Source organism: Seriola dumerili, unplaced genomic scaffold, assembly GCF_002260705.1.
Source record: "Seriola dumerili isolate Sdu_G_001 unplaced genomic scaffold, Sdu_1.0 BDQW01000070.1, whole genome shotgun sequence".
Classification (NCBI taxonomy): domain Eukaryota; kingdom Metazoa; phylum Chordata; class Actinopteri; order Carangiformes; family Carangidae; genus Seriola; species Seriola dumerili.
The window spans coordinates 688,158-716,087 of record NW_019174325.1 but is presented as its reverse complement, the minus strand read 5'-3'; the positions used below and the strand labels follow the sequence as shown (position 1 = coordinate 716,087).

At 45.0% G+C, this 27,930-nt stretch overlaps 2 protein-coding genes across 7 annotated transcripts in view; one reads left to right on the top strand and one right to left on the bottom strand.

The window, feature by feature from the left end:
- st7 (suppression of tumorigenicity 7) overlaps positions 1-12,095 on the top strand; it is a 49,412-nt gene extending 37,317 nt beyond the window's left edge. For 3 of the 6 annotated variants that reach the window (XM_022743590.1, XM_022743584.1, XM_022743585.1), the window contains 12 exons: positions 645-699; positions 1,414-1,529; positions 1,648-1,723; positions 4,141-4,295; positions 4,548-4,645; positions 4,886-5,015; positions 6,106-6,178; positions 6,805-6,907; positions 7,400-7,550; positions 7,652-7,744; positions 9,339-9,481; positions 11,559-12,095. In XM_022743590.1, the coding sequence (XP_022599311.1) occupies positions 645-699; positions 1,414-1,529; positions 1,648-1,723; positions 4,141-4,295; positions 4,548-4,645; positions 4,886-5,015; positions 6,106-6,178; positions 6,805-6,907; positions 7,400-7,550; positions 7,652-7,744; positions 9,339-9,481; positions 11,559-11,654 (1,289 nt within the window). In that variant the 3' untranslated portion in view covers positions 11,655-12,095. The remainder of the gene's footprint in view (positions 1-644; positions 700-1,413; positions 1,530-1,647; positions 1,724-4,140; positions 4,296-4,547; positions 4,646-4,885; positions 5,016-6,105; positions 6,179-6,804; positions 6,908-7,399; positions 7,551-7,651; positions 7,745-9,338; positions 9,482-11,558) is intronic. The other 3 variants (XM_022743588.1, XM_022743587.1, XM_022743586.1) reach the window with 3 other exon arrangements.
- A 1,856-nt stretch (positions 12,096-13,951) lies between these two features.
- wnt2 (Wnt family member 2) lies at positions 13,952-26,222 on the bottom strand. Its single transcript, XM_022743583.1, has 5 exons — positions 26,140-26,222; positions 24,999-25,219; positions 20,426-20,703; positions 19,932-20,196; positions 13,952-14,174 (listed from the first exon to the last, which is right to left on the bottom strand). The coding sequence occupies exons 1-5, from the start codon at positions 26,220-26,222 to the stop codon at positions 13,969-13,971; spliced, it is 1,053 nt and encodes a 350-aa protein (XP_022599304.1). The 3' UTR covers positions 13,952-13,968.
- Positions 26,223-27,930: the final 1,708 nt, after the last annotated feature.

The following is a 27,930-nucleotide window of genomic DNA, read 5'->3' as shown; positions in this document are numbered from 1 at the left end:
AGTATGTTTAGAGCTCCAAAAATGTTCTCTCCTACACTACCCATAATGCAATTTAATGTGCTTCCTGAATGGTAATCGCCAAGAATCCAAAATATAAAAAATAAAAATGTAAATAATCATAAAGTATAAAAATTCTAAAAAAAATTATAATAATGATAATAAATAAGAGAATAATATAGATAAAATGGTATAAAATAAAAAATAGAAAAATCTAATAAAAATAAAATAATGAATAATAAAATATAATGAATAATATAGCTAATAAAAAATGAAAATAATAATAAAAATATAAAATAGAGAGCAGAGTTTCTATAATAGGTTTTCTTATATATGTTTATAAGGTTTCTCCAAGCCAAAGCTGCCAACCCCTGATTACATTACATTATTACATAACGTTATTATACAGCTGTTTTTGCAGACGGGAGGAGTTTATCATGAGGATTACAAGTCCTCATACACATCTGCTCGTCCAAGTCCAAAGATATTTTTGGTATCAGTATTTCATGGGGGTGGTGGTGGTGGTGGCGGCGGCGGCGGCAGAAAGCACAGTCGAGCCCCTTTGAAGTGCACAGAGCAGGCTCAGTGTCGACTTTACCCTTGACACTCATCGCCAGTGTTGTTCTCTCTCTGTCTCCCTCCTGCAGAATGTAAAGTGTGGAGAAATCCGCTGAATTTATTCCGCGGAGCCGAATATAATCGGTGAGTGGCAGCAGCTGAGCTACCTGCGTCTGAAAACCCCTCGGCCGGTCTCCGCTGTCTTTCTCCTCCCCTCCCTCTCTCTGATCTGTGTTTCCTCTCTTCTTGTTTGTTTTTATAATCAGTCCGCCTTCACTCTCCTGCCTCCTGTTTGTCATCTTTATCTGTGTTTGACGTGTGTGTGTGTTTCTGACTCATTTTCCTCACTTCGTCTGTTCGGCGTTTTTTCTCCTCAGACACTGTAGATTCATTCAAAACGCACCTCACGCCTTTTTATTAAATTCCTTCAACGTCTGGACAGACTCGGATGTAAACTGCAACTCGATTGTTTCCTCTTGAGATTTTCTTTGGTTTCTTTTTCTCCCTCCCTCCGTCTCTGTTCTCCTGTCGTTCCCCTGTTTCTCTCTCTTTGATGTGGCTGCCTCCTGTTCCGCCTGTTGAGTCATCCTCCGCTTTTCCATTTCTCATGCTGCAATTATCCCGTCCTCTTCCTCTACCTGTCAGCCCACATGCTGAGCTCCATTTCTTCACTTTGGCCAATCAGAGTCAAGTGCATTTCCCATTAAGTCAGCACAGCTTGCTCAGGTCTCTGAGTCTCTCTTTCTGTCTCTCTCTCTCCTTAATTTTGTCGTCCCTCCGGTGCCTTTCACTGGGATACTGTCGTTGTCATGTTAACGATCATTAATGCGTCTTATTTTGTCTCTTGCCGGCGCTCAGATATACGTGGGTAACGGGTCGAGAGCCGCTGACGTACTACGACATGAACTTGTCGGCGCAGGACCACCAGACCTTCTTTACCTGCGACTCAGATCACCTCCGGCCCGCCGACGCCAGTAAGAAAACACATGAACAAGCGACTGTTTTGCATATGCAGCGTTTCACAGCTGTTGTGTCTTGCTTCATGTGTTTCTGTTTGTGTTTGTGTGTGTGTGTGTGTGTGTGTGGCGGCAGTCATGCAGAAGGCGTGGAGAGAGAGGAACCCGCAGGCTCGCATCTCTGCAGCACATGAAGCTCTGGAGCTTGAAGAGTGAGTTTAACTGTCCGTTGTTGTGACACAAGCAGGTCGGACTTTACGTTTACGCCATTAAGAACAGTGAAGTGTGTTAATGCGAGAAAGCAAAAGTGTAATTGAAACAGACCATCTGTGTTTATGGTGGCGATAATTAATCACGATGGCGTTACCCAGTGAAACAACCAGGAAGTCTCTGGAGCATGTGACGTGTGAAATCGGTAGTTTTCCAAATGAATATTGAAAATTTTCCTGTTAAAACTTTTATTCGTCCAGAAAAACACAGATTGATTTTTGCTCTTTGTTTCCCGCCCAGGAGCCGCCGTACACCACAGTCGTAGTTTCAGCAATTGTTCCCAGTGAGGAGAGGGTGTGGCCACTCCGAGCGCTGCAACTTGAAAACATCTGAACTTTTCAGAAAGGCGCTGGTGTCGCCACTTGCAGCTCCGTTCAATCAGAAAGCTCCTCAATCAGACGGGGTAGGGCTCGTCACCATGGCAACCAAGAAAATGGCAGTAAAAGCCTGTTTTGGCAGTTTCTGTCAATCTGGAGTTTTTATTTATGTTGGATAGAAACTACGGCACCGAGGGTCGTTTGTCTGGTAGAGTGGATACCATGAAGGTTTAGTCCTAACCTGCAGCAACCCGAGACCCTCTGCTGCTCGTCTTCCTCTCTCTCTCTCTCTCTCTCTCTCTCTCTCTCTCTCTCTCTCTCTCACAGCAGCTATCGTAATAAAGTGCGGGAGCAGATCGGCCGGACGCTGAATCTTGTCACGCACCCACTTCCTTGTTGCTCCACAGCAGCTGTCGTATCCAGCGGCGACACGTTCATCCGTACAAAGGATGAGGGCGAAGGATAGTAATAAAAAAGCAAAAGGGGGGCGATGCCAGTCAGTCATACAGCTGTGGTGGGGGTGGTGGTGATGTGTTATTAAGATATTGTTGTCATGGAAACTAAACCCACGCTCAGTGCTTATTTTGAGGAAGTGCAGAGACGAGGCGGTTGCCCAGCACCCTGCCAACGCTACACGTCCTCATCTAGTTTAATCAAGCTGCTGGAACCAGGAAGCTGCTGCCGTCACATGGCTTTCTCACTGAAACACATCTGGAGCTGTTTGACAAAAACCTGCAGGGACGATACCTCACTGGTTGACAGCGGCTTCTGAGCCCCCGTCACAGTTTATGGCCTTAATGTGGACCAGTTTCATCACAGGGGTTTTTGTCCTCGTCGGGTTCTTAGATTCCTGAAGAGCTGCAAGTGCCACGTAAACAAAATCTTAGAGAAAAGAATTATTTTATGTAATTTTTTCTCTCTTATCCTTTTAATCATTTGGACCCTCCGGGGGTGTCCTGACCCCCAGGTTAGGAACCGTTGCTATAATCATCCATTTGGAGAGAAAGATCTTTGCTGGTTATAAAAATCAACCTTTGTTTATCACCCGACAAACAAATCGTTTTTATTTTAAACCTAAAAATTCAAGCCAAAACTCCAGACTAATAATATAATAATGAACCGTTTCCTTTGGGTCTGTAGCGTCGGTGTCTTGTGAAGTGAAGGGATGGAAGAAGCGCGCAGGTTTTCTCGTAGAGAGTGATGATGCGTCTGATCACGGATCGGCCCTCTGGGCGCCTGCATCATTCACAGAGGGGGGGGGGGACATGACGACTTCACTCGTTTTCACGGCGGCGTAGGTTTATTTTTAGGAACATCCGTGACTACAAAAGGCCGTGCGGAGGAACTGTGGCGGCGCCGCACGCCGCTCTCGGCTCGCGTCGAGGCCGTGACAGCCGCTCGACTCGTGGGAGAACGTCTTTGATCAGAGCTCTGTCAGACGCTGCGTACAGACACACGAGGCGTTTAAAGACAGGTTCATAGTGTGGAGACAAACAGCTCCATGAGCACGAGCTGCTACATTAATGAATGAACCCAGACAGGAAGTGAGGGTTTGATTCTCTGCTTGATAGGAAAGAGAAAAGAAGCGTATTCAGAGTCGACATGGAAAACTAAATAACCTTTCCTCTGCTCCCTCCTTCTTCTTCTACCTTTCTCCCTCTTTTTTCTTTTATTCCTTCCTCTCCTCCCTTCCCTTACCGCTCCTTTCCTCTTATCTCCTTATTTCTCTCCTTGCCTCTTTACTTGTTTCCTTTCCTGTTTCCTCTTCACCTCTCACCCATCTTCCTCTACTTTCCTCCCGTGCTGTTTCCTCTCTCGTGTCCTTTATCCTTTCCTCTCTCCTCCTTTCTCTTCCCTCATCTCCTTCCTTCTCCTCCTCTCTTCTGTCCATCATGCTTTCTCCTCTGCTTTCCTTTTCTCGTTTCCTCTCCTCATGTTTCCTCCTGTTTCCTCTCCCCCCTTCTCCTCTCCTTCTTCTTCCTTTCCGTTTCTCGTTTCCTCTCTTCATGTCTCCTCCTGTTTCCTCTCCTCTCCTCCTGTAGTTGTGCGACAGCATACATCCTCCTGGCGGAGGAGGAGGCCACCACCATCATGGAGGCCGAGCGTTTGTTTAAACAGGCACTAAAAGCTGGAGAGAGCTGTTACCGGCGCAGCCAGCAGCTCCAGCACCACGGTACACAGTACGAAGCCCAGCACAGTGAGTGTAATCCGCTCAGTATCAGCACGGCTAATAATCACACACGCTCTTTCATTTCATCACTTCCTGAGCCATGAAATCACATTTAAAGGAGAGATTTGATGATTCTCTTTAGCTTGTAAATATCTCATCTGCAGCTTCACAGATTCGCTGCTTCATTATTCTTCCAATTTCATGATGAGAGCGTGAAATGATGTAAAGAGTGATGTGTGTGTGTTGAATTATTTGTGTGTGTGTGTGTGTCTTCACCAGGAAGAGACACTAATGTGTTGGTGTATATAAAGAGAAGACTGGCCATGTGCTCCAGAAAGCTCGGCCGAACACGAGAAGCAGTAAAAATGATGAGAGATGTAAGTACACACCCTGCCAGCAACACACACACACACATACACACACACACGCACACACACTCACACACACACACACACACACACGCACACGCAGAAGGTTTCAGTTTAATTTCCAGTGTCGTTCACTCGGGTCTCAGGGATTTAACCAGACAATTCACTGTAACTGACCCAGAGCTGTTGTCTGCTGACTGACTGACTGTGCATGTGTCGCCCCCTGTCCGGTATTACATGTAACAACAGTTGTGTGTTTTCCAGTTAATGAAGGAGTTCCCTCTCCTCAGTATGTTCAACATCCACGAGAACCTGCTGGAGTCGCTACTAGAGCTCCAGAACTACGCTGACGTGCAGGCCGTTCTGGCCAAGTACGACGGTGAGGGAGACACACACACACACACACACACACACACACACACATAAAAGTTGATTTTGATATCAAGATACCCAACCACATCCCAGGGCTCTCTCTGGTTGCAGTGTCTCCTCTGAATGTGAAGCTCAGTCCCAGTTTGTTTGGGTCGTTACAGCTGAAATTAATGTTGTTTTTCCAAAGAAAACACACGTAATTACCCCCCCCCCCTTTACACAGTTAACATCTGTCCGACATAATACTTCAGTTCAGTGAGTAAAGTTGCCCAGAGTTTAAAACCAGTGTTTTAGAGCTGTCACTTCTGAAACAGTTCATTAGCTTCAGCTCCTCGACCTCCGGGGATCATTACTGCTGCTAAACAGCGTTTCCATTTTATGCTGCACTGCTTTATTATTATTATTATTATTATTATTTATTTTATTTTTTTAAAGTTTTTAATTGTCTAATTGTTTCATTTTTAATTTAGAGATGAATTAAATCGTGCGGAGCTGCACTCGTGTCGCAAATGCTGCTTTTGTTTTCAGATTTAATCAGGTTCAGTTCAGCAGCACAACTGGTCTGAATTCATGGGGGGGGTATTAAGGGGGGGGGTGGGGGGTTGTTCGAAGCGGCAGTAGAGGCCGTATTAAACAGCCAGAGCTTGAACAATTAATCCGTTAGTTAAATGGCAGGAAAATTAATTGGAGACTGTTTTTCATAATGAAGCTTAAATGCCAAACGCTTCCTGAGTTTCGGCTTCGGGTGTGTGCGGCGGTTCCACGATAATTAACCGTTAGTTGCCGCCCTGGTGCCGACACGCACGTGGACAGGTGCTGTGACAAAGACACACCTGAGTATCTCCTCGTTCGTCCGTGTCAGCGCTCTGGAGAACACGTCGGCCTCGTCGTCAGCGTCACGTTTGACATCTGTGAAAATACGGAGTCAAAGCCGTGAAACCCAAACTCATTATCTTCAGTCTCTGCGGCCCCGCCCCCTTCCTCCTCCTCTGTTTCACCTGTAACTCCAAACTTTGTTGCTGCATTCACTAAACACCCCCCCTCCCCCCCTCCCTCCCCCTGTCTCTCTCCATGTCTGCTTTGTGTCTCCTCCACAGATATTAGCTTACCCAAATCTGCAACAATATGCTACACAGCAGCCTTGCTCAAAGCGAGGGCGGTATCCGACAAGTGAGTATCGCTTTCCTTCAGCTACAATGCTCAAACAGGGAGGGGAGGGGGGAGGGTCGGGGGTGGGGCGGTGGGGGGTGGCACACAAAACCAATACTGTCAGGGGGTTTTTACATTTAGATCATGAAACAGTCTCAGTCTCAGCGACAGGCCGCGCACGCTGTCCATCAGTCACCGTGACAACTGTCCCTCAGACAAAGGCCCTGTTCAGACCTGGTTTTAGCATCCATCCCACAGGTGCTCAGCTCCTCGGATTCAAACAGCACAGTATAAAACTTTATTCTCTCTCTGAAAACAACACTGAATACGTGTTTATTTGCATATGAAGTTGGGGCAGTGAGAGCTGATCACAAGCAGAGACGCTGGAGACGCCGAGGTCTGAACGGGGTCGATCCACGTCTGTCATTAACCCGGCGAGCAGGAGGAGAAACGTGCGAGACAAACCCTCAGCTCTTTAACAGAGATTCATGTTGATGCAGCTGTGTAGCGATGACTGACGAGTGTCTGTATTCAGCGCCGCAGGAGTCGCTTTTCTAAATCACACTGATCATGTAGTGACTGAGTGAGAGTCCTGATGTGTGTGTGTGTGTGTGTGTGTGTGTGTGTGTGTGTGTGTGTGTGTGCAGGTTCTCTCCAGAGGCAGCGTCCAGGCGAGGGCTGAGCACAGCAGAGATGAACGCAGTAGAAGCCATCCACAGAGCGGTGGAGTTCAACCCTCACGTCCCCAAAGTGAGTCTCAGAGGGACGCTACACACACACACACACACACACACACACACACATACACACACACACACACACACATACACACACACACACACACACATACACACACACACACACACACACACACACACCTGCTGAGCTCATGCTGTCGTCACAAGCTCACCGTGTCACAGCCACTGACATGACACGCGACTGGCTACGAGGGAGAGTTGTTCTCGCCGGTGCGGACGTTAAATGACCTTTGACCTCTGTGGCTGAAACCTCTTGTCACTCATCAGCTGAGTTACAGAGCAACATGAACACACAGAGTCTGTGATGGTGACGTCCATGCAGCTTTAGTTAATGATAAACATATTTCCTACAACTTGACCGATTGACGGAGGCGTACGATCCTATCCTGTTCATCATCATCATCATCATCATCATCATCACCTGTCTTTGTTCCTCTCTCCTCCTCCTCCTCCTCCTCCTCCTCCTCCTCCTCCTCCTCCTCAGTATCTGCTGGAGATGAAGAGTCTGATTCTTCCTCCAGAACACATCTTGAAGAGAGGCGACAGCGAGGCCATCGCCTACGCCTTCTTCCACTTGCAGCACTGGAAAAGGGTGGAGGGGGCGCTCAACCTGCTGCACTGCACCTGGGAGGGCAGTGAGTACACACACTAACACACACACACACACACACCTACACACACACACACAGTTTCTGTCTCATCAGCTGTCCCTCGTGTGTGTGTGTGTGTCTTGTAGCGTTCAGAATGATCCCGTATCCTCTGGAGAAGGGTCACCTGTTCTACCCTTACCCCATCTGCACAGAGACGGCCGACAGAGAGCTGCTACCCAGTAAGAGACGCCCTGACACACACACACACACACACACACACACACACACACACACACACAAGGTGTATTTATTCAGTAGAAGGCAAAAAAACCCAGAATTAATTAGTAAAAGTTTGTGTTGGAGTTTGTTTTATGATAAAATTGTCGAGATGAATTCATGTAGAAGTTTAACGATCAGTTACAGCAGCATTATTCAGTTTTTACTTTGAGTAATTATGTGAATTCCAAAGTCTAGCACAGAAATGTTGTGGTTAGATTTGTCACTAATAATTGTGATGACGAGACAAATTCCTGAAGAGAGCGCCTGTGTGTGTGTGTGTGTGTGTGTGTGTGTGTGTGTGTGTGTGTGTGTGTGTGTGGTCGTTGGCTGACGTGGACTGTGTGTCGTCCTGCTGTCTGCGCGGCAGCTCGTCTGTCCTCACACAGAAACCTGCTCCTGATTAATTTGGCCTCCGGCCACCGGCAGCAACACACTGTGTGTGTGTGTGTGTGTGTGTGTGTGTGTGTGTGTGTATATGTGTGTGCGGCAGGGTGGATGTTTGTTTACTGCTTGTTACGTCACGTTGCTGCTGCGAGTTTAAACCCTGAGTTTATTTTGAAAAGGGGAAAATGATTCTCCCACATTTCTGAAAAATGTGGAGCGCGTGGAGCCGAGCAGACGTTCACTCACCTGTCACTCACAGCGGCCACGCCCTCATTTATACATAACTTTGAGCCTTAATAAAATGTAAACAGGTGAGTTATATAAACTGCAAACTTCTGAGACCAGAACTGTTTTTGCTCCAGGCTGTAAACATGTTTATTTTTGCTGTAAAGTTGGACACTTGAACATGGGAGTCTGTGGGGATTGACTCTGTGTTGGAGCCAGACTCTAGTGGTCGTTGGAGGAACTGCAGGTTTTGGTTCGGCACTTGGACTTGACCCTTTGCTGCAGGACTGAAGATAGTTCTTTAAACCTTTTGGCCACAGCTCTGAATGTGAGGTGCTGCAGTGTGGAGGAGGAGCCGTGTGTGTGTTTACAGTGACCTGATCAGACGTGTCTGTTTACATACGACTGCACTGCAAAACCTTCCTTATCAACACAGCAGATGAAGAGTGCTGGCTGTTGAAGCAGCTTGTTAAATCACTTTGAATGAAACAATTTCATCCTCCACAAATCTTATTAGAGACTCACCCGACCAGAAAAATGCTTGTGTCTGTGTTTTTTCCTCTTAAGTCGACTCTTATTTAGTGTGTGGTTTATTTTTGACCTCAGAGAGATAACCACACTTTATTTTTTTCCTCTGGATGTTCTTTCTCTTCTAAACCCCGACTGACCGTCTGCTCTGGGGATTTTCAGCTTTTAGTTTCAGCAACTTTAAATTCAGGAACTTTATTTTGTTGCAGACTTTGAAAATTGAAGCATTTGGTTAAAAACATCCTGTAAAATAAACTATTTGCTGCACATGTTGTAACTGAAATCTAAACTTTAAATAAATGGTTATGAAGTTCATTTTTGGATGTGTGTGAAGCCATTGTTTGCTCTAGACTAACATTATGTCATGTGTTTGTGTGTGTGTTTGTGTGTGTGTGTGTCTGCGCGTGTGTGTGGAAGCAGTGTTTCACGAGGTGTCAGTCTACCCAAAGAAGGAGCTGCCCTTCTTCATCCTCTTCACAGCCGGTCTCTGCTCCTTCACCGCCATGTTGGCTCTGCTCACACACCAGTTCCCTGAGCTCATGGGAGTGTTTGCTAAAGCTGTGAGTACACACACACACACACACACACACACACACACACACACTCAATAACTTCTCCTCCCTTCTCTTGAAGTTTCAGACTCAGAGAAAATGAGACTTGTAGCTGCAGGATCACGGCTCTGTGTCTCTTCAGCAGAGAATGAATTCTGAATGGTGTCGGTGACCTCTGACCTTTTCCCCCTAGCATGAAACTTTCCTCTTAACCTTCACTTTGACCAACGACAAGGGAGCAGCATCAGTTCCATAACATCAGCTGGATGCATGAATATTAATTAGTTGCCCTCTGACCTCTCCACGGATGTCTGTTTTCCACCTCATAACCCAGCAGCTGCATTAATATGAAATTTGCTCCAAACTGATTTGAATCCAATGACCCCGTGACCTTTCCTGCAGCGCCTGCAGCCACTCAGTCAGACTCGACATTTGAAAGTCATTTAAATTGTTCTGCAGGCCCAGTTTAATCATGCTGTGCTGTGCCGTGCCAAGCCAAGAAGACATGCTGCGGCCTCACGGCGTGGGGGGGAGTAACCGACGTTTCATCACATGCTTTACAACCCGGAGAGGAGCGTTGAGTTCAGTTTGGAAGCTGTTAGATAATTAATTTCTACAGAAGCTGCTTCAAGTGAAACGTCAGCGCTGAGCCCAGAGCCGCCTGCAGCGCCTCCTCCTGCATGTTTTCACTGCAGCCAGTGGAGGGCGCTGCCTCCCCTGCCCCTCCCTGCAGCCTGCAGCGCTGTGCTGCTCCCCTGGAATGTGGGTGAGCTCATCTCTCCCCCCTGATGTGACACTATCAGCATCTACCATCTACCTGCTCAGACACACACACACTTATATAGACACAGGCCTGTGCATTCATACTATAGGTGTGAATGTAGGTATCTACCAATCAATTTATCAATCAATCTGAAACCAATAAAGTAAAGATTTTTTTCTTTTTTCTTTTTTTCTCCGTGGAGCCATTCCTCAGCAAACGCCACGTGTCGTGCTGTCGTGTTTGTAGCTGCTGTTCAGGTCGTCATCTTCTACCTGAAGTGATCACATGACAGCTAGCGGTCACGAGTGCACAGTTAGGTGACCTCATGTAGTTCCCAGCCTGGCTCCGCCCACCTCTTAACCTGACAACAGGTGCGATCTGGAGGTGGAAACGTGTCCGACCCGGGGCCAGGTGCATGAAAGAGAAGTTGGTTACAGAATAAGCCGAGACACGTAATTTAACATGAAATAAAACCAACTTCACGGAGCTTCATTCATTATCCTCATTATAAGTTTTAAATTCATAAAGGGAAATAATTGCGTTAATGTTCAGAAAGTTTCCTTTAGCATTTTAATATTTATTGTGAGACATCCAATTCCAGAGTAAAACGGTGAAATTGCGCTTCTTGCACAAACTATTTAGTGACGGACGGTTTTGCTGTGTCAGTAAAAACGAGTCCGCTGCTCATTGTGACTGACACACGAAACTGACAATCCAATCAGCTTGTTCCCCTGGAGCAAATCTCAGATCAGTGTGAATGTGACATTAGGAAATAAACTGAATGTGTTGTATGTAACTGACGTTTCGGTCTGAAGGATCACGTCGTGGCCGACACCCTGTTCCACTTAATAATAAGTCTGGTATGGACACGGCATCCCTGCTGTTTGTCCTCCAGGACAGTCTCTGCGCTGCTCGCCCACACACAGTTCACACACACACACACCTTCACTTTGAAGCTGAAACACAGATGCTGCGATACGACGTGTGTCTTTGTGCTTTTCAAACACACAAACCACCGACGACCAGGCAGATGCCTGCAGGTGGAGGAGAGCGCGGCGCAGACCCTGTCGTGGCTTTTATCTGTCGTCGGACAAAGTGGGAAACCTCCATGACCTCCATGTTGCTCTGGTGGAGCCCCTATCACCCCCCCCCCCCCCCCCCCCCCCTTCACTGGCTGTTGCCAAAACACCAAGCAGAGACTGAGGCCTGACATAAGATGTTGGGCCACCAGGAGCTGAACGCTGCTCAGGTTTCATGAAGAGCGACTGTTTTTTAGTTTGTGTTACTTCCTGTTGACTGTTGGTCGTGTTTGTGTCTCTGCAGTTCCTCAGCACGCTGTTTGCTCCTCTCAACTTCATCATGGAGAAGGTGGAGAGCATCCTGCCGTCCAGCCTCTGGCACCAGCTCACCCGCATCTGACCCCGATTCCGACCGCACCCAGGAGCAGAGAACCAGAACCAAGAACCAAGAACCGGGAGCCGACCTCCACCCAGACAGAAACAGCTGAACTGAAACCCAGAACGCTGCATTGGACTGAACTGACACACTTTTGTGCCAAGAGTCGAAACCAAACAGGCGACAGGAGGAGGCGCGACACGCAAAGACAGCAAAACAGAGGAATCCAGAATCGGTTTTGACTTTATTTGATAGGTTTGCATTTTTTTTTTTGTTTTTTTTTTTGTTTTTCAATCATTTCAAGCTGTTCTTTTGTTTTTCAAAAGAAAGTGATAAATTGCCAAACCACACAGAATAGACGGCGACGACAGGAGGAGGCGTCAGACACAAAGAAAGCAAAACAGAGGAATCCAGAATCGGTTTTGACTTTATTTGATATGTTTGCATTTTTTGGGTTTTCAATCATTTAAAGCTGTTTTTTGTTGTTCAAAAAAAAAAAAAGAAAAAAAGAAAAAAAAAAAAAGGTGATAAATTGCCATCATTAAAAAAGTGAAAAGACAAAAAAATACAATAAAGGACTTTTTGTGTATTGCTGCAAGCAGCTTCTTCCCGCCATTTTGATTCACACACAGTTTAACAGCAGAAAAAAAAAAACGAGCGCCATCAGCAGACGGAACCATCGGCCGGAGCCGCCGGGTGTTTAACATGTCGTCTGCATGTTGGACAGCGGCGTAAAAAACAAAACCCTGGTAAGTTTTTAAACAGTTCATCCTTCACATGTTTCTCTCATCTTCTGACGCGTGTTTTTCATCCACAAACTAACGTCTCACTCCACAGGAAGAGGAAGAGTTTTCACCAGCACTGACCTCAAGTCTGAGACGAACCCGGTTCTGGTTCTGAGACACCAAAAGCTCAAACGTGATGAAATGTGTCTGCGAGGACTGAGAGGACCAGTGTTTACTACAGAACAAGCTGCGCTACTTTAGAAACTTGAACATATTTTTGTCCTTCTGGTCCAGACAGACGCTGGTTTTCAGGTTCATATTAATCAAAGGTTCATTCAGGGTCGTGTCATTTTGATGAATATAAATACAGACTAAAAACAAAAAAAAAAACAAAACATACACAGCTCAAACAAGTCTCATCAGTGTGATAATAGATTTTGCTGTCGGGACAGAAGGACAAAATCATCCAAAAGTCTAAAATTAAAGTGTGAATTTGAAAATTACCAGTAAAGACGTTCAGTGTTCTTGATTTGTAGGAAAAACAATCAAAAAATAAAATAAAATCCTCAGTGATTTAGTTGCTGAGATCTAGGAAAATGTCACAAAACTGCAAAAAAGTAAAACAGAAAACACAAGCAAAGCAGAATTTCAGTGTGCGGCCACATTCCCCCGTCTCAGCGGTTACCATGGCGAAGTGTGACGTCACTAATGCTGATGTGAATCATCATCAAAGAGTTGCAAGAAACCAGCAGGATTTTTCTTTTAACGCGTCACTTTGAAGCTGCTGAACGAACAAAAACAAAAACAAAACAGAGACTCGTTTTGTTGCAGGAGGAGTCGATCACTGGGGGACGTGCAGTCTGACAGTTAATGCTTCCATTCACTATATATCTGATTTTTAATTTACACAAGCACATATTTACATAATCACAAACAAAGCCCTGTGTGATCTGACTATAAACAAGCTGTGTCCACACTCCAGACTAATTCAGACTTTCTCGTGTTTAAACCTGGACGCAGGATGAGCGATATATTCTGGGGAGTTCAGATTTGTATCAGCTCACAGATTGAGGTCGTCCTGTGTCACGGATCTTTCTAGACACAACACAAATAAACCTCAGACACTTTTTACGGACTTGAGAGTAAATAAATACAATGGGAGGATAGAGGATTTGCTGCGTCTCTAGATGACACAGGACAGGAATTTTAGCTTTTTAAAAACCAGGTTTCAGTGTGAAGGAGTTTGTATCTATTGATATACTTTAAAATAAATGCACAGCTCACTAGTGAACCGGTGGATGAAGCTTCTACTGATCATCTGGAAGCTCTTGTCAAGGCAGCAGCTAAAGACGGCGAGAGTGAAGAGGAGTCGCCTGCAGAGCCAGACTTCCACAGAGAATCGACATACCTACTGTTTGATTGACAGGTGATCGGGCGACAGAATCGAGGCCAAAAGACGGACTCAAGAATATCCTGTGAGTGTCGCCTGTAATGTGACGACAGAGGGAGGGTCTGCAGCCCAGCAGGAGAGCGGTGGCGGTGGTGGTAATGGGAGCCAGTGTGACTGCTGGTGTAGTAGTGGTCAGTAGTGTTCGGTGGCGGCGGCGGCGAGGTCACGTCTGGCCCTTGCAGGTGTGGACGTCGACCTGCTGGTGGCAGTCGCGGCAGTGCACGGCGCAGCACCAGTGGAACTTGCACTCGCACTTGGTGGTGCGGCTGACCCGCGACGTGTCGTACCCTCGACCGCAGCACATCACCTCGCAGCCGTCCACGCCGCGGGACGTCCGGTTACAAACCCGGCCCCCCGTCCCCATCGAGCCTGGAGCGAGAGAGAGAGAGAGAGACAGAGAGAGAGAGAGGTCAGTTTGCTGAAAAGACAATGTATTTGCTTTTATACAATATTCAAACTCCTTATTTCATCTGGATCTTTAAATTATAACAGGGAAAAAAATTAAATCCATTTTCTTGCTCTTTTTAAGAAAAGACTGCAAATTTGTCTCTTGACTTTCTACCACTGTCTCTTTGCATCTTTTAGCAGGAAGAAATATGAGGGTGAAACAAAGCAGGTCTTATTTAACACCTCAGATCTTCTGTTAAAGAAAACATCCCAAAATATCCCAATTATTTTCTCATCAGTTGAAATGTTGGACAGAAAGAAGATCAATCTCCCTCCACTAGTTTGTGCAAAATATAAATCAGTCCAAATGCAAATTTAAGTCTTTGAACGCTCCTCAGATCAATGTCCACACCCTCAATTTTTTGTTTAATTATTTCTCTGTCATAGATTCAAATTGCCTTCTCTCATATAAGATATTTAAATGAGGTATTTATCACTCTGATGGCTCAAGACCCTAAAGACCCTAAACTGACCCTCTTTGCTGTAGGACCCCAGGGAACCTCCTCGAGCACCCTCACTTTGAGAACCACTGTGTAATAAGACAATCGCGACAAAAGAAAAAACAATTAGCCAAGTACATAAAACACTAGAAATGATACACGTCCACTTTTCTTTCATGCGACAGTGAAAATCTTTTTCCCACTGATCCATTAGTTTTATTCAGTAAATGTAAAAACGCATTTCAGCCGTTTCCCTCCAGATCGACGTCGGGACAGTTCGACTCCTACACTGACAATTATTCCAGGTTAAACAGGCGAGAAGCGTCCTGGGAAAATCACTCAGGATTTCACAGACGTTTCACCGTAAAGTGACCCTTTCCAAAAGTGCAATCAGGAATGTGACCCGGCGAGAATATGAGCCACAATTTGCCCAATCAGAGCGGTTTTATTGGTCATCGGGAGCCAATGGGAGCGCAGTGAGGATGAGACAGGAGGGGGCTGGGTAAGATGATGAACGGTAAGACGACGGAGAGATGAGAGATTGATGATAGGAGCCGTCAGGGCCGCGCTCCCGCTCTTCATCAGCTGTTCATTTTATAGGAGACACACACACACACACACACACACACACTTCACTGCAGACGTCTGCAGAGGTCACGGTTGTTGTTATGTTTGTTTTCTTGTCGTCACATCAGAATTATCTGAACAAACCCAAACTGGATTTTTTAAAAACAATAATAATAATTAGTACATGAAAAAAAACCAGCTGAAACAACTCGTCTGTTACTCGACTGAATATTCAAATCAAATTAAATCAAACTTATTTATAGAGCACATTTGAAAACAGCAAACAGCTGACCAACGTGCTGCTAACAACAACAACAACAACAACAACAACAGAAACAAGCCGGCAGAACAAACGCCTGTAAATCTAAATAAATACATAAAATTAAAAAGGTACAAAAGAATCAAGAATCTCTTTTTGTGGAACATGTTTCGCCAGTTATCTTGGAAAATTTTCTTTCAGGTGGATTTTTACTGGCTCTGATTTTGAAGACGTCACGTTTGACTCAAGGAAACAGCGACGGGGATTTATCGACCAAATCGTTAACTGATTATTCTTCTGATTATTTTCTTAATTAAATGATAATGAGAATATTTGTTAAATGCAGTTTTTACTTAAACGTGTGTAGCTCTGATACGGTCCCGTGTTAGAGTCACTAACTCTTACATTTAAACTGCTGACAAACGTCACAGCATCAGGATGTTTTAGGGAATTTTTTGTTTTGTTTGTTTTCGGTGAAATCAGCAACTTCCATCAGCTGACGTTAAAAATACGAGCAGGACAGCGAGTGTTGGTTATAGATCGTCACCACATCACAGTCTCACGTTTTTGTCTGATGGCCGTGAGAAGAACGTTTGGGTTATCACCTCCAGATTTCCCGACAGATCACGAGAAGTCGGATCCTGTTGTGTCGAATTAAAAGATAAGATCGTTCTGTAATTAAGACAAATGCAAAACAAGAAGGAATCAGAACCTCTCCGACACGTCTCAACAAAAACTCACTACTCTCAGCTTCGCAAACCGCCAACAGCGTCTGCAGGCGAGGCCGCAGGGCGCGATTACATCTACACGGCTCTGCAGACCCAGAGTTTTGAAAAGTGTAATAACGAGCTCTAGTGAAGCTGTTGATGACATGAGCACAGACGGCTGGACAGAGCGCCGTTATCAACAACACAGACGCACCGATGGGCTTCCGAGGCGTTACTTCCTGTTTCAGACTCAAGTTGTTGACAGTTGTGAGGGCTTCTGAAATTGTTTATGAAATTAAGATAAAAATAAGGGAAGGAAGTAGTTTTTAAAAATAAGAAAATAAAGGTCTGTGATTTCTGTTTCTTACAGGTCTGATATTTCCTGTTCAGTTCTGTTCAGCCAGCGGAGGAACGAACATGTTACTGTGTGACTGTGAAGTGTGTGTGTGTGTGTGTGTGTGTGTGTGCGCGTGTTCGTTCAGCTGACTTCTCCTGTATAAATAAAAAGGGTTTTAGAAAAAAAGTGATGCACTGACTTCAAGTACCATCTCGAACGTTGTTCTGGAATTTGCTCGTGTTTACATTGTGCTTCACTCTGTGTGTGTGTGTGTGTATGTGTGTGTGTGTGTGTGCGCACCGTCTCTGCACCATTCCCTCGCCAGGTAATATGTCTGGGCATGACCTGAAGCCACGCCCCTCTCTGGCAGCGAGCCCGCCCGTCATCCGCGGTATGCTGCGCTGCTAGGGGTGACATCACGGCCAGAGTCTTCCTCGCAGCGCTCGCCTCTCTGCGTCTGCTTATTGAATTAAGATGAGGGGGCGCCGAGAGATGAGTTTAGCACCTGAGCCTCGCCGGGGCCGAGGGAAATTGATTTCACACTTTAAAGAGGCACAGAGGGGCCGTCTCACTATCTCTGTGGGCTCCGAGCCTGTGTGTGTGTGTGTGTGTGTGTGTGTGTGTGTGTGTGTGTGTGTTTCAGAGTGATTGACGGTGAGTTTGCATGTCTTTGAGAGGTTTTTCAGCGTGCGTGATGGGAGGAAGAACAAGAGTGAATAACTCAAAGTGTGTGTTTCAAGAAAGATTGCGCGTCATGTTTCTGAGTGTGTGTGTGTGTGTGTGTGTGTGTGTAAAAGAGTCCCAGAGAGAGAGGGTGGTTCGATGTACAGTACGTGTCATGATTGAGAGCGAGTTTACATGCTTGTGTGTGTGTGTGTGTGTGTGTGTGTGTCCCAGAGGAGATGGTCTTTAGAGAGGGAGCGAGTTGGGTTCTCATGAGAGGCCCAGGCCCAACACTGTGTGTGTTTGTGTGTGTGTGTGTTACCTCACACTGCTTACATGTACACAGCCCATGAGGCCTTCATGTCTGCTGTGAAGCCTCTACTTGTTCCCAGACGGGGGCCCTGAGACCTCCAGAGGTCCATCAGGAGGTTAGAGGGAACGTGGTTTCAGCAGAATATTTAGGGACGCGGCTGATCTCAACAACACGAGTGTTTGATCGATAAAATGTCAGAAAATAGAGACAAACGCAAATCGGTTTCTGAGCCAAGGTGACACTTTATCTGATCAACAGTCCAGATCCAAAAACATGAATCTAGTTTGATCTCATGAAAAGCAGCAAATCTTAAAAAGCTCCAACCGAGGACGAGGACGACGACGACGACGACGACGACGACAACAACAACAACAACATTTGTCATCAACACATTTGGATAGTGACTGTTTAGATACAGACAGGAAACAGTCGGAGAGGGAGGAGACATACGGCAGATGTCCTGAGCTGGGGACAGTCAGTTACTCTTAACAATTAATCCATGATCAAAATACCTGCAGATTCATTTTCTGTCCATCTATTAATTGATTCATTGATTTAGGGTCTTGTCAGTGTGTTTCCTCTCTGTATCTAAACTGTCTCTATCCAAAAGTGAAATTTTTGTTTAAACTGAAAAGAAACTATGTTGAAAGCTCTGACAAACCAGTAAGTGAACCTTTGAGTTTAGATATCTTGTCACACATATTGATCCCGGAGATCAAGAATTAAACTTCCAGGATCTCTGAACATGAAACAGTCTCGCGCTCTAAATGAAAACCCCACACATCTGAGCGTGACGTTGCCTGATATACTGCGCACAGAATACAACACACACACACACACACACACACACACACACACACAGGTCCCAGGTTCCATCAGGTTCCTCGAGCGAGACGTTTCACCTTCGTGCAAACACGTGTGACTGAAACACAACAACGTGCCAATCAAAGCATCCAACTATCAATCTCCCTTAAATAGTGACACTTTACTTTAATAAATATGATCGTTTCATAAACGTTAATAAAACACTATAACGGAGTCGTACTGGTCAACAACTTCACAGCGTTAGTAAAGCCCTGGTGTGAAAGTATAAAATAAGTCTCGGACAAATGCTGTACATTTATAAATGCTCCTTACGTGTCCTTACAACAACATCATAATGTGTTATAAACCATTTATTAAATGTTGATGTGCTTACAAATGAGAAAAGGGAGGGTTGAAGTGAAGTGTGAACACAGAGCGGGATGAAACGGGACGAAGGAAACAGCTTTGGAGGAGAGTCTCACTTTGACATGAAACACACTGTAAACTCCTCTGTGTGCGTGCGTGCGTGCGTGCGTGCGTGCGTGCGTGCGTGTGTGTGTGTGTGTGTTTCCAGCGGTGGTGATTTATAGTGATGTGTGGTGCTCTAAGNTGCGTGCGTGCGTGCGTGCGTGCGTGTGTGTGTTTCCAGCGGTGGTGATTTATAGTGATGTGTGGTGCTCTAAGGTTTCAGCCTACAGAAGTGTGTAATGGCTCTTAAACTGGCCGACACCCGATCGCCACGGATCATCTGCTGCCTGGCAGGCATCCACCTCCTCTGACACACACACACACACACACACACTCATCATCTTCTCTCTCTCTCTCTCTCTCTCACAGTTTTCATACACAAACATTTTCCTTCTCACACTCACTGTCCCTAACCTTGTCACAGGAAAAGAAAAAAGGACGACAGCGATCCAGCGGCTCCGATCATGACTCAAACAAAACGCTCACCGCTGCAGAACACGGAGAGACCAGACCGCTGCACAAGTCCAACCCACTGCCGCTATAATTACACAGTAAAAAGTATTTGTCGCTCAAAGAAATCCGCCAACATCAAATCCAATTGTAAAAATAGATTCAAAAGATTGAAGTTCATCCTCTGAACTCGTGATTCCACTGGCTTCTCCTGCAGCTAATTTCCACTTCTGTCACGTGATCACTGAAACGCCGGTTTGAGATGCCAAGAACATTTAAGGTTTTGTTTGTGTAATTCAACCAAATGTTTTTGATCAAGCGTTTGAAAACCCTCATGACAAATCTGTTCACACCCGTCCCCTCTCGCGCTGAGGCGGTTCAGCTGAACTCTGGAGTTCACTTCTTCGGTTTGGTTCATTTGGCCAGGTGAGAACAGAGTCATTTGAGCTCAGGTGGAACCAAATAACCAAAGCAACATGGCTGACGTTTCAAGTCCCGGGGCCTCTAGAAGGAGAGCGAAAGCCTTGCAGAGGCTTGTTTTAGTACAAACTGGTGGACAAGACAATGTTTTTCTGTTTAAACGCCTTATTTCCAGTAACAGGTTGCAATCTGATTAGTCAGCACGGTGATCGTCTCATCAGATCCTGCGGTTGAAAGACTGGGCTGTTTACCTGACTCATGGTCCCGTATGCAGTAGTCTGGCGAGTCCTCAAAGTACACCAGGTCGTTCTTGCTGGGTCGTTTGAAGTGTGCGTGCGCGGCGGTGAACCCGGTGCCGTACTGGTTAACGGCGACCTGCACCGCGCCGTTGTAGCGCTTCCGCAGGTGGTCGCCGGTGCGCCGGAAGTCGGCCATGGCCAACCAGCAGGTCCGAACGCTGCACGAGCCGCTGACGCCGTGACACTTACACTCCAGAGTCATGAAGCGCTTCACTGCCTGGAGAAGGAAACAGGAAATAACTTCAGAGGAACACAAGGTGACGAGAGAGCCGCGTTCAAGCTGCACATTTACTTCTAATTTGCAACTAAATCTAACTTTTAAATTTGTACATTTTATTTCTAAATTAGAACATTTTTGTTGTTTCTCATGTTTTAAAACCAAACGTCTTTTCATCAGTGCTGCAGTGATCTCTACAGGTGTGCTGTGGCTGTCAGGTCGTCCTCACCTTCCTGCCGGCTCGATTGTTGTGCAGGTTCATGAGTGCGCGGGCGTCCCTCTCCTTCCTCTCCTTGGCGTCCACGAAGGCCTGGCTGAAGCGCATGGCGTGCTCCACGTGGTCGCTGCAGCCGCCCCAGTCGAAGGACCCCTTGGCGTCCCGCGACGAGCCCTTCTTAGTGGGATCGCAGGAGCAGGAGTCCAGCTCGCCTTGGCTGCAGGCTCGCGCCAACGTGTAAACCACGCCGGCTGAGGAGATGGCGTAGACGAAGGCCACCTCGCGGCTGCCTGTGCGGGGAGGACGAGATGTTGTGAACAAGAGAGCGCACAGAAGAAACGAAGGCAGGTAACGCACCGGAGAATCTGAGCGGTTTGAAAATCTTAATGATGCTCACAATGACAATACCAACAGACAGATGTGCAGTAGGAATCTTTACCTAAGCTAATTCTTAGCTTAGCGTGCTAACATTCGCTAATTTGCAGTAAACGCAGCGTGTGACTGAGTTCTGCAGGTATTTTATGAAAACTTAAGGAATCAGCAACGTTTACACTTCATCCTGTGGCGCTGACGAGAGCGTACCACGTTTTTAGAAATTCATCCAGTGGCTGTTCTGTTCAGTCTGAGCCCGACGACCCGTCTCCAGAGCCGTGCAGCTAGTGTGGCTGAAAAAACACACGGAGCCGAACACTGGCGTCAGAGACTAGCGACATATTTTTCATCCAAATACTAAAAAACCAAAAGTTTAGGATTTCTATCAATCTGAAATGTAAATCAAACATAAAACTTTTATTCCATTGATCTTGAATCTGGCGTTGCCCGACCCCGGCTGTCTGAGGGCAGAATTAAACCAGAACGATCCTTCAAATGTTTGGCCTCCGCTGCTACCTGTATGACCCGTATTTGTCGTCGTCTGTTAGAAGGTTTTATTTCATGCAAGGTCTGAAATAAAAAAAAAAAAACGCTTCATCTACCTCCAAGATGGATAAACATCTAAACGTTTACCAGCAATGCCCTGATATCTGCTCTTATCTCCCTCTACATGTAACTGATGAGAGATCTGAGAGGGATCAAAGGCCGAGGCAGAGAAAGAGTGTGTGTGTGTGTGTGTGTGTCTCTGTCTGTAACCTCTTCTATGAAACTATGACACATGTGAAAACACACATAGTGACGTCAGCGAGAGAAGAGATTTATGACATGTTTAAAGCTGCGACTATAATTTTACATTGTTTTTAATCTACAAAATATCAAAGATAAAAATCAAACTGTGTCAAATCTCTCTGAACTGCCCTCTTGTTTAACTTGTCGTACTCTTAGTCTTGCGTCAGACTACAAACAGGCTGCAGTCGGGATGAACAGGGAGCTGAGAGGAAAACCTGCAGACACGACTCAGGGCCAGAAAACGTCTTTATCACTGGGGGGAAAAACCCACTTAATTTGTGTTTTATTCAACAATGTGTAACTAAAATATTTTTCTAAAAAGGAACCTCAGTTCTGTTCTTGGAAAAGATGCATCAACTATATTCTCTGTCACTTAAAGTATCAGGTTTCTGCCAATTTAAATAAATGTGACTTTAAAAGAAAAAGGTTCATAATAACAACAATTTAAAAACTATAGTATTTCTCTTGTTAGACTCTTGGTATTATGGAAACTACAATAAATTCACCATTTCTTATTTTCTAGATCGATATAAATGTATAAATTAGTTCATTTTTGACTGAAGGACCCAGGACTCCAATCTGAACCCAAACCTGCCTCATAATAATAAAACCAAAGTGAAAAGCTGTAAATATTCACTTTAAGAGAATTTAAATTATTAACTATTTGATATTTTTGTTTGACAAATGACTTTAAAATATTAGATTAGACTCCTTTTATTGTTTTAATGGAATACACATTAATACGAACACTAGCGTTGGGTGTGGCCCCTTGAATACAAATGTGTCGACTGTGAAGAACCAAGAGCGGACGCTGATGTGTAATCTTTACTTGCACTATTTCATTTAGATTCTTGCACGGCTTCTTGTTCTTCCACAAATTTTAACATTGAGAATTTTGTTTTTTTTTTGTTATTGTTGCATTTTTGTTAAAAACTGTTTTGTAGAAAAACATGTTTCTCAGTGTAAGGCAGCAAAAACTTTGAAAACTTGAAAACTTAAAAGAGAATAAAAATACAAAGTTCTGGCAAAGATATACATATATTCAGAGATATCAGTGTGTGTGTGTGTGTGTGTGTGTGTGTGTGTGTGCGCGCCCCAGTCCAGCAGCTAAGTTGAGCGTGTCTAACGAGGTTAATGAGGGGGACGCTGAGAGAAAAACTCTGGTGTAATTGTTTGAAATTAGCCCGCTGACATTGACAATAAGGAGCTTCTGACGGCGCCTCGATGTGCCGTGATAATGTTGTGTGACACGGCCGGGGCCCGGCTGGGAGGTCCGAATACCACACGGCTGATTAGAGGCCCCAACATGAAACAGACTAAGTTGAAGGATCCGCCTCGCAGGTTAAATCTCAGGGCATGGGAGAGGAACATCAGGCCGCCAGGTCCCGATGATCCTCCAGCGGCAGTAAATAAAGATTATGACTTGTTATAAGGAGTCGTCGCGGGGGAGGATACAGACTGATTTTCGCTCCTGAGACGCTGACACTTCTGATTTGACAGAATGCTTCTGTCCCGACGTCTCATCTGTCACAGACGGTGACAGGTCGCTCGTTTCTTGTTAATCATTTCAATCCCTGATGCTGCCACTCGCACTTTACTGCTCGGGTCCTTTATCACATTCTTTATAACTTTTATTTTCAACTAACCCCCCCCCCAAAAAAAAAAAATCTGTGACCGTGTCTCCTTCAGCTTTTTAAGATGTTCAATAAATGAAGTGTCTTCTCCTGCAAATCACCAGAGAGCATAAACAGTGCTAACAACCCGGTGAGGATCTTAAAAGTGGGGGATTACCTGTATTTAGAAAGAGTCAACATTTTTTACCATTTCTCACTTGAACGAGCTGAGTGGAGAGAAATTAGCTGAGACAGTAGCTGAGGCGTAAACACCACTATGATAAAAACTGAATCAAACTGATTTAAATATCAACTCTTTATCTTTATGTCACTGATACTGAAAGAATAAACTGTACAAACCTTTTTATTACCGAAGAATCTATGGATTATTTCTTTCAATTAACTGATTAATCGTCTCAACTATAAAATGTCAGGAAATACAGAGATGAAGGTGATGTCTTTAGATCGCTTGGTTTGTCCAAACAACACAAACAACACAAACAACAGAGCAAAACCCAAATACATTCAGTAAAAACGATGTACGACAGAGAAAAGCAGGAAATCTTACGATGTTATTATGATATTTATACTGATACGTGACTTAAATGATTAATTAATCATCAAAAAAGCTGCCGATTAGTTTTTCTCCCGCTGACAAATCTCTTCAGGACTAAAAACTGAAAAACCAGAAGTCACAACATCACTGTAACAAAAGCAGTATAATGAGCAGCGAGTAACATGTTAGCCTCCGACTCCAGACCAGACTGACGGAGAAACCAGCCGGCTGCACCGACATGATAGATGTACAATTGTAAAGTGAGACGAGGTGTGGAATGTGATCCAACCTGAGAGGAAAAAAAAAAGAAAAAAGGAAAAAAGAAAAGAACATATCTTCGAGGGAACTATCTGTTTTCCCAGAAAGCCTCTGTGTCGCAGTAAATCTACCCAACACTTCAGCAGTAACTTCAGACATATGGTCAAACATGTTTGTGTGTGCGCGCTGCAACACACATGATCACGCAGCGATTCATTTCCCCCAAAATAAAAGGTGCCAGCAGCGCACAATGACCTGGAAACACAAGCCAGGATATACAGTAGCAGGCAATCTACTCAGGGACTTTCTATTCTTAGTCTGCAGTGTTTGAGGCACCTGACAAACCTGCTGAAGTCACTGTTATCACGAATAAGATGATTTACACACTGTCTGCACCTCGTCCCTGCGTCTGTTATCATCTACAGCACCGCAGGAGTGTTATCACAGCATTATCTCAACACTGACGTCCTTTATTCAGACATCACACGTTAAAGTTATATCCATGACACGGAGTCAGATGATTGTTTATGTTTTTCTGTGACAAAAATGTCTCATTTTCAAAAAGAGGTTCAGGTTTGAATGCTCCGAAGTCCACGACGGCTCAATATGAGAATTTTTAACAGCCGTAATTTAATGTGACATCAATCTGATGTCTTCAGACCAAATGCACTGAGACAAAGGGAGCAGGGATTTAAGATGGACATGATTTTTTTGAGTCCTCGCTCTAATTATAAGAGCTTGAATGCTAATTCTTAAAACCTAATGTGTCAAACCTTCACTTTTCTCTTGCCTATCCTGCAGGGGGATCAGAGGTCGACAGAACAGCAGCCCTGGAGCTGAGAGAGGCTCAGTGACTTTGCCGAGGACACTTCAGCAGGTAGGATGCTTCCTGAACACGAAGGTCCTCCAGGTGAGGAGCAGCCCCTCCCCACTGTCCCCAATTTCCCAACATAATGACTTTTAAAAACCTGCATAAAACACCCCCCACTCCACTCACTGCGTAGCAGCAGGCGTCCGAACAGGTTGTGGTCCCTGGCCGTGGTGTTGCAGTTCCAGCGGTGGCTGCGGAACTGATGCTGGCACTCTGAGATCCAGTCCTTCATCCCGGCCCCGATGGCCTGCATCACTCTGGGGTGCTGGCGGCACAGCTGGCGCTGCTTGTTCACCAGACCAGGGATGTTGTCGCACATCACCTGGGAGCCCAGGGTGCCCATGTACCTGCGGGGAAGAGGAGAAGACGAGAGGAAGCTGAACACATTTACAACAAAAACAACTAATATTTACAAGGGAGGAAATAATACAAGACTGGTGCAGAATTTGATCACTGATCACTTTCTCAATGAAACTATTCTGACAACCAAAGTGTAAATAACTAAGCATGCCTGCACTTCCAGGTGGCTGCAGTATAAAGAAGAAACACTCAACCTTTGTAGGGTAATTGGACGCTTAAATTCTACAAACAGAGAAAACGATGAAGTAACGAGGCAGAAAAACTTGAAATCTCTCCCAACAAGTCCACACTCCCCGTGTACCTGCGGAACAAGGTGGTGAAAGACCGGGAGGGAATTTGAACTCTTGCAGGCTGCAGGGATTCTCTTAAACAATTAGAGAGAGAGAGAGAGAGACCAGAACAGCAAGAAAGAAAAAGAAAGGAGCTGAGTAAAATTATTATTGTTTAAACAGCATCTCAGTATCACAGGCAGTGTGAAGTTTGGAATTTGGAAACAGAACCTTTGCAAATATGCAATAAAGATTCAAGAGAAAGACAGCAAATAAGGAGAAATTAAATTATATCAAATGACTTTATCCTGGAAACGTATCTGTCCAAATGTTCAGTCTTCAACAAGCTGCAAAAATACAGGTAGGAAAGCTGAGGAGGGAATTTAGTCACTGAATCTCTGGGAAATTTCTCATTAACCAAAGGAAAACGGAAACTCCTTTACAGGTATTTTTATACATGAAGGGGGAAAAGAATTACTACAAATTTATTTCACACCAATTACATTTTACTATAAGATTATTTTTCTGCCGAGATGAATTAAAACGTGTCTAGTTAAACCAAGAAAGCTTTATATTCATCGCACAGGCTTTTTCTGCATCTGCATTTAAATGTAAATATTAAAAAGTGCTGTACTTACCACCAGGACGCATCGACCTCGGCCGTCAGCCAGCAGATTGCTACAGATAAATAAAAACATATTCCACTTGGCAATAAGTTCATATTAACCAATCTTTGGTCCTTTATGGATCTGGACGGAGCATTTCCACGGATGAGAGAAAAATATGAAAACACAAGAGAAGAAGTCAGAACTTGTACAAATCTGCAGATCAAACTTGGATTAAAAATGGATCAGAGGAGAATTGGTGGACGGAAGTTTTGCGCGTAAAAGCCATGGCCGGCTCAGACTCTGCTGCGCGGTGGCAAAGTGCTTATGAGGAGGGGGAGAGAAAAAAAAAAAAAAGTGAAGAGCGACTGTCTGATAGTCCAGCAGAGATCCTCAGTGGAGATAGGCAGATGATGTGCTATCAGGTTTAAATTGCTTTACACAAGGGGTGGGCAGAGTCCCGTCTCAGGAATGAGGTGAAGAAATGAGATGTCTGAGAGTATCTGTTCAGGCTGGTTTGACACCAGACAGACTTGGCCCGCGTCCAGACCTGGAGCTCCGGGGCTTTGAGATGTGGTCCAGGGCTGATGGGGCTCCGCGCTCAAACTGCACCGACGCGTTCAGGGAAGGGAGGATTCGTCCCGCGCCCTCAGCCAATGACAGTCACCAGGGAAATGAGCGCAAACCCGCTTAGATTCAAAATCAAAGAGGGGGGGCAAAAAACGAGCAGACAATCACGTTTATGTCCCGAAAGTTGACTTCAAAGTTGAATTCTTTTAGATTTTCAGAAAAATGTCTCTTTTCACGGGATCAAGACGCAGAGACGGCGATTTATTCAATAACATAATGGATATAATAAAACACCACAGAATGATCAGCCTGCGGTTCCCAAATTAATTTCCTTAATTTCCCATATAGCCTATTGGTTAGCTTTTCTGATCAAAGTCCGTATGAACTTAAAAGGTAAGCCATACGCAAGTGACGCACAGGTGCCAAATATTTCTGATCCCCAAAGGATGACGCATTGTTATTTTACAGGCTTATACAAACCATCACTCAGTCATACTAATAACTCAGGAATGATGGTCCCAAAAAAAAAAACTGCACCGATTCTCCCAAAGCAGCACCTAAAGGTGATGTGTCCATTTCCATTGGATTATCTATCACAGTCTTTTTGAAGTCTCTCGGGGAAATCTGTACCGCTGTCACACGGCATTTCCTCCATCTTTGATCTAGCCCGGGTGTATCTGGAGGTCCGGAGACCCTGACCAGATGAGATTAATGGCCAAATTGGATTTTTTTTTTTTTTTTTCCCCCATGATCCCCGTGGAAGAAAAACCATAAAACAACAAGGAGATTTAGAGCGCCCTTCGCGGCTCTTCTCAGCCCATCGAACACGACTTTTTGTTTTTTCGCTGCTGCGGTAGTTGTAATACTCCTGTAATATAAATCCAGTTTAATTGGAGTAATTTCACTGCCTTTACCAAATCGCATTAAGGGTTGGTCACTGTATTTGCACTGCAGTGTTGTAAGAAGAGGAAGTGGGCTAAGCCGAGTCGGGGGTCACGGCCTCAGGATAGTGACTTTAATTTACCTGGAATTAAGTTTGAAGTGCAGCAAGTCATCTGAGCTAAATTCACTCAAACAGCTGAGCCGATCATCCACAAACAATCAGGAGCTTCAGGAATAATAAAAAGGTGAACTCGGCTGATGTGATCTCTTCAGAAGGTCACGGTGGTTTTCAGAAGTGAAAAGGTTTTCTGAAATGCTACCACCACTTACTTTCTGAATCTTTAGAGCCTCTTTACTCTTTGTGTCACTGTT

Excerpts from the sequence above, each read along its gene's own strand:
- wnt2 (XM_022743583.1), bottom strand. The coding sequence starts at position 26,222 with ATGAACTTATTGCCAAGTGGAATATGTTTTTATTTATCTGTAGCAATC. Across the intron at positions 25,220-26,139 it reads GAGGTCGATGCGTCCTGGTG|GTACATGGGCACCCTGGGCT; the intron begins GTAAGTACAGCA and ends TCTTCCCCGCAG. Across the intron at positions 20,704-24,998 it reads CGGACGCCTGCTGCTACGCA|GCAGCCGCGAGGTGGCCTTC; the intron begins GTGAGTGGAGTG and ends CTCCCCGCACAG.